The sequence below is a fragment of the Ipomoea triloba genome, chromosome 13 (genome assembly GCF_003576645.1).
Source record: "Ipomoea triloba cultivar NCNSP0323 chromosome 13, ASM357664v1".
NCBI classification, from domain to species: Eukaryota; Viridiplantae; Streptophyta; class Magnoliopsida; order Solanales; family Convolvulaceae; genus Ipomoea; species Ipomoea triloba.
In genome coordinates, this window is record NC_044928.1 from 31,577,179 (window position 1) to 31,583,523 (window position 6,345).

At 32.0% G+C, this 6,345-nt stretch overlaps 1 protein-coding gene across 1 annotated transcript; it reads right to left on the reverse strand.

Moving 5' to 3' along the window:
- Nucleotides 1-271: 271 nt before the first annotated feature.
- On the reverse strand, nucleotides 272-4,229 carry LOC116001596 ((-)-germacrene D synthase-like). The gene is made up of 7 exons (XM_031241480.1): nucleotides 4,089-4,229; nucleotides 2,290-2,569; nucleotides 1,845-2,217; nucleotides 1,496-1,714; nucleotides 1,249-1,387; nucleotides 861-1,112; nucleotides 272-695 (listed from the first exon to the last, which is right to left on the reverse strand). Exons 1-7 carry the CDS (start codon nucleotides 4,221-4,223, stop codon nucleotides 405-407), a joined length of 1,689 nt encoding a protein of 562 aa, XP_031097340.1. The 5' UTR covers nucleotides 4,224-4,229; the 3' UTR covers nucleotides 272-404.
- Nucleotides 4,230-6,345: the final 2,116 nt, after the last annotated feature.

Here is a 6,345-nt window from a genome sequence, read left to right on the forward strand (position 1 = left end):
GGGTTCACCCCTCCGAGTGATTAAAAAATTGACATGTTGACTTAGTGGATAGCCTTCCATGGATCCAACAAAAAAAAATGGTAAGTAACCATTTAAGATGACAGATTGGTTTTATTAATATAAATGAGTAAATTTCTTATTAATTAGGTTTTTAGTTTTTTTTTTCTGTGTTTTTATGGACTTACAATAGCTAACAAGCTTGATATATAGATGAATGTATTGCGTGATAAAATTAAAATTCATACACCACAATAACCACATACAAACATCCTTGTCAATAGAATACATGCCCTTATATTGAAATTCTAACAAATCAAACATGGATAGTTATAGGGAAAGTAGTGCAACAACATTACATATGTTGAAGATAGTAGGTGTATTTCCATTTTTATTCTTAGGATTGATTATATGATCGGATCAATTAAAACAGAGGTAATGATGGCTTTAAGCTCGGTTGCGGAATGTGTATATGCATCTCCATCTTTGTACATTAAATCTATAACTCTTGCGAGGTTGACAACCCGGATGAGTATAGACATAGGTAAAGCAGTTGACTTAAGACATTCTTGATTAATGTCTTTCCATGCATTGCTGACTCGTTCCTGAAACTCGATAAAGGTCTCTTCCTTTGATTTCTCATATTGTTTCATGTAGCATTCTACAGCTGAATCTACGTGCCCTCTTTGTTGCTCAAACTATTCAATCAAGTATGCAAATATATATTATATGATTATTGCATTTCTAGAGAAGCAAATATATATGATTTACAATCTTTAACTCACCCTCGATCACACAACAATCATCATGTTTAAATAGAGATTGATTGGTATGTATAGTACACAAATAAAATTTAAATATACCTCATGTCCAGCCATGTCATTCATTAATCTACAAATAACTGATGCAGCTTGAATAATTAATGGCTCCTTACACACCAAATCAAAGGCCTCTTTCGTTACAAAATCTTCTTGCATGCCTACCAAAGAAGTTGTTGATAGCATCATATAAGCACCCGTTACAAGTGCAACCTTCATGTACTCCTCAAACTTTGGAGTACAACGATTGTAAAACCACTTTGCTTCTTCATAATATGCACCGGCTAACTTTTTCATCTAAAAACATATCAACAATCAAACTTACAAAAGTTATTATTATCCAAGATTTTAAACTTTATCATAAGCTTTGACATAGTTTATATTGATCATTTCATAAAATATATATTGATTATATTGAACGTCTAAACATTACCTCAGATTTGGCGTAGCTGATACGGTATGATTCACCTTTGATGACTAACTCTTTTTCCATTTCAGCATAAACATCAAGAAGAGCGACATAGCAAACTCTCATAAATTCTGGTAATTCATTTACAACACTAGTATCCCATCTGCGTGGCAAAAGTGTATTAACACTATTATTTAAAAAAAAAAAAACAAGTTGAAATTCTCAATTAAACAAGCTTAGGATGATCAAATAATAACAGAAGTTATAGAACCTATGGATTGCATCTGTGAATAGGTGGAGCTCATCAAGATTTCCATAGACATCATAAATATCATCAATAATTGTAGTTACAGCTGTAATTTTAACAAGAAATTTCCGGGCTAGAGAGTATTGTGGTTCAAAGTACACTCCTAACATCCAAAAGTAGCCCTCCACGAATCTATCCCTGACAAAAGGTAGATTTTTTGGAGTATCTAATTCTTTCCACCACCTATGTTACAGAAAACATAGAAACAATAGTTAGGTTAATTAGTTTATCGATTCATCAAAACCCTTTTTTATGTTTCATAGGAATTGTTTGACAGTGTATTTTGCACCTTCATGTAGCAAAAAAATGTTACCTTGTAAGATCACCTAGCTCCCTCTGATGTTCCTTCTGTAGCATGTTGAAGTCCAGCTTCGCAAATTTCAACAGTACAATATCATGAGTTTCATCAAGTTCATAAATTGATATGTATCTTCTTGCTTCTATTCTGGTTAATCTTTTGTAAATTGGCCTCTTCAATGCTTCACTGACTTGAGATCTAAGAGGATCGGTCAAGTTTGGTAACAAGGATTTTAGGTAAGAAGTGGTAAATACGAGTGCTTCATCTAAAATCTTCTCCCCACCTACTCTAAGATGTGATGCCTCGTAGAAAGCTAATATTGCTTGCACATTGTCGGTCAACGATTCCTTGAATTTGCCATCACATGAAGTGAAGCTTTCAAACACACCTGTAAAATTCTAGATCTCTCATATGGAGTACTCGTATTAATTAAATGCATGCTTTTGAATTATACACTTACTGCAAGGTGCATGATAGCCCTGTTGTCTAAGTAGTCGAAAGCGTAAAGAGACAGTATAAAGATCATTCTCATCATTTTCGGCATTGAATTCATAGTAGGTATTGAATATGAGTTGCAATGTTGCTTCAATCTCCTTTTCAAAATGATAGCTCACTCCTAAGAGTTGGATCTTATTGATCAATTCCAATTTTTGGGAAGAAATGCATGGGGCTTCCACAAGCATGTTCTTCACCTTTTCCTTCAGTTGTTGATGCTCTTGCCATTCTTGTGCTTCTGCTTTCTGTATATACAACGAACACACCTCATTTTTCTTTTATAAAAAATTCCATATTATATTATTGGTTTGTGTGAGACATGTCTTATGGGTCTCAATCCTTATCATCCGTCTAATCTAATAAAAATAAATCATAATAACATTGCAGATATAATATAATTAATACTTTAAGTCGATCTTATATATATACAATACATTATATTATAAATTAGAACTTTATAGTAAAACTGTAATAGACCATTTGCAGAAATAAAGTAATAACATAACATAATTGTAGATATAATCTATACTTTAAGCATTATTTATAATACTTTATAGCATAAATATAGTCGCAAAATTGTAATAGATAATTTGCAGAAATAAAATAATAACATAACAGAATTGCTAGATATTATTTATAAATACTATAAAGGATTATATATATAATAATTTATAGCATAAATGTAATATACATTTTGCAAGAGATAAAGTAATATACATTTTGCAGATATCATCAATACTTTAAACATGATATATGATGCTTTATAGCATAAATGTAGTACAGGAAAACTATAATAGACAATTTGTAAGAAATGAAGTGTCATTATATAGCATTACATATATGTAATACTTTAAGCGTATATATATATATATATATATATATATATATAATACTTTATCACAAACCTACAATTTGCAGGAAATAGTATTAACAAACTCATATCACATAAAACTCAAATTCTTCTGAACCGATTCGTCTCACGGATTGAGACCTATGAGACGGTCTCATTAGAGAATTTTCCTTATATTATTGTGAAAAGCACTCCGATCTCTTCCTCTAATTTCACTTTTTTTTGGGGGGTTCAATCAAAGAGTCTTGATTCAATTTATTCCCAATTTAAATTTTATATTATTTAATTTAGCATATGTTACTAAATTTCATATATTTAAAACCACTAAAGAAAAATTACTACTTAGAAAAATTACTACTTATAGAATTTCTAATTTCACAAATGAATACTAAAGGCTATGGGACACGTATAATAAGACAAAAGGTGTACACTTTACTTGATAGGCTGCATATATATATTGGGTTTATCGAGGCAAACCCCACTCCTCTTCCGAGTATGTGAGTAAACCCTCGCCCTGTGATCCTAGCCGGCAAAGGACTACAAGGAGGTTAACCAACCTAGGTTGCCCATAGCTGACCGGCTCAAACCCGGGTGGCAGACGCTAGATAATTATTTCAATGTAAAAAGATATTGCCTGAAATCTAGCTTGTAAATATATTATGTTTTATTTTTATTTTTATTTTTATTTTTTGGTTATAAAGGAAACTCACGATCACCATCCGAGGACATGCGTGGAATAAATCTCACTCTTAGAGTCTTAGGTAATACCCCGCAAATCAAACACCACACTTGAAAAATTCTGTGTAACGGGCTCAACCGAGAGGGTGTTAGAAGAGATATATTGCTTTCACTCTTGTAAATATATACCCTAAAAACTAATAGTTATTCATTGAAGTATTTTTTGAATTGGTTACCTTTTCGTGAGAAGAGTAAGCTAGGAAATGGTCACCCCAAACGCTTGGATGAAAATTGGCAGAACGACGAGTAACTTCATGCATCTGAGGGCGGTTTGATGTAAGAATAGATAATGGTTGATTAATGGCAGCCATTTTTTGCATAGAAGGGGACAGAAGGAAACAAACAATTCAAGACAAGTAGTAGTAGGCTTTGCATATTTTTCTTTGGAGGTGCCCCTCAATTTATAGTAAATTTCAAGCGTGCAAAACTAAAAACGATATCTAGATTATGTAATTGTAGTAGAGGTGACAAAGGGACGAGTTAGTCTAAAGTCTGGTCCAGGCTCGATACGGTCCATTTGCTACAATGAGCGGACTAGGGCTAGCACGTTTTATACTAGGAATAGGATTAGACTTTAATTTTTTGTCCATGCATGGACCAGGTCGGGCCGGCCTGGGTCATTGGCCTGTACATTTTTGAAAATATATAATATACATATATACTCTAATAGAGTAATGAATTATGAGATTATCATATAGAAACTGTGATATTGGTTTTATGCTTATTAAATTCTTATGTATTTACTGTTTAGCTAGTTAACTATCATCTAACTAACATATTAAGTAGTAATTACTATCTTAAAATATTTTGAAGTTGTAAAATTTTATTTGTTTCAAATTGGAAAAATTACTTACTACTTAGTAGTTATAATTTGTAAACTTATTCTTATTAATGGTATTGAATTATTAATTAATTAGGTGCGAACCTGTCTGTTCCTATTAGAGAGTAGTATCTGTCTGTTCATAACTACTTTCTCAATCAAATGAAGCACAAAGAGCCAATATTGCCTCCACTGAGGGTCGAACACCAATAGGCTCAATGAACCCACCCCTCCCATGTGGGGTGCAATCAGGTGTCACTAGACCACAAGGTCTTTGGCACCGTTAGTGTCCTCTATTAATCTTAAATTTACGTTATTTTTATTCTTGGACATTACATTATTGCCCTTCTTCAATCATGCACGTTAACAAAGATAGATGATCTAAAAAAAAAAAAAAACAAAATGCCTCAATTTGATGTGAAGATGATTTAATTGTACGTATGTAGTACTAGTATTCGAGGCATGTGGATGAATTATTGAGACCTGAAATATTTGCATTGTAATATCTATAAATTCAACAACCATGTTTTTGGACGTGAATGAAAATGTCATATTCTCAAGTGTACCTAAATTTGCGTGAAAATATATATATATGGGACCTATAAATATTGACGGTTTCTTCTCCACCATTTCTCATTTCGTGGTTCAAATATATACTTGAAAAGTAGATAAAACATAGCTATCTCTTTCCGTTTCTCTTTTATACTTTGTTTTTTGGTTGCCCTACCCAAATATAATTGAAGAAGAAGAGGAAAAACAAAGCATTTTGCGTCTTGAACTACAATTGTAGATGAAATAAGAAAAAGTAAAACAACAACATCATATTCAAGATTATTGAGTGTTTCGTAAATAATAGTAAATCTGATTTATTTATTAATTTTTGTGGATTTGGCCTTCCAATAATATTAATGGTTTGACTTGGTAAACCGGTACTTAATAAATAACATATTGGCTTAGTGGATATAGCCCTCAATCCAAAAAAAAAAAAACAAAAAAAAACAAAAAACATTTAAGATGATAGATTGGTTTTATTAATTAATATAAATTAGTAAATTTTATATTAATTTGGTTTTTAGTTTTTCATTTTATATTTTTTGTGTTTTTTGTGGACTTACAATAGCTAACAAGCTTGATAGATGAATATATTGGGTAATAAAAATAAAATTCATACACCACAATAACCACATACAAACACCCTTGTTAATATATATGATACATGTCTTGTTTAAGGTCACAAGTGTGGTGAAAAGAATCAGTTAAGAGTGTGTTTGGAAAGAAAGAAAATGACTTCTGGAAAATATTTTTCTTTTGAATGTTTGGCTGCACAACAAAAAACTGTCTTTGTGTGTTTGGTTCATTTTCAAAAAAATAACATGAAAATGGACATAATTGCATCACTTCAACATTTTAATTATTATATACCCAAAAAAATATATCATCCATCTACATATCAACTGGTGGTGGTGAATGGCGAAGAAGAAGCTTTTTGGGCAAAGTAGAAGTCCTATGGTGCTGCAAGTAGAAGTTGCGAAGAAGAAGCTTAGGGCGAAGAAGAATGAAGCGGAAAATGACTTCTCCCCCCCCCCCCCCCCCCCCCCCCCCCAAAAAAAAAA

Excerpts from the sequence above, each read along its gene's own strand:
- LOC116001596 (XM_031241480.1), bottom strand. The coding sequence starts at position 4,223 with ATGGCTGCCATTAATCAACCATTATCTATTCTTACATCAAACCGCCCT. Across the intron at positions 2,570-4,088 it reads CTTACTCTTCTCACGAAAAG|AAAGCAGAAGCACAAGAATG; the intron begins GTAACCAATTCA and ends TTGTATATACAG. Across the intron at positions 696-860 it reads ATGACATGGCTGGACATGAG|TTTGAGCAACAAAGAGGGCA; the intron begins GTATATTTAAAT and ends TTGATTGAATAG.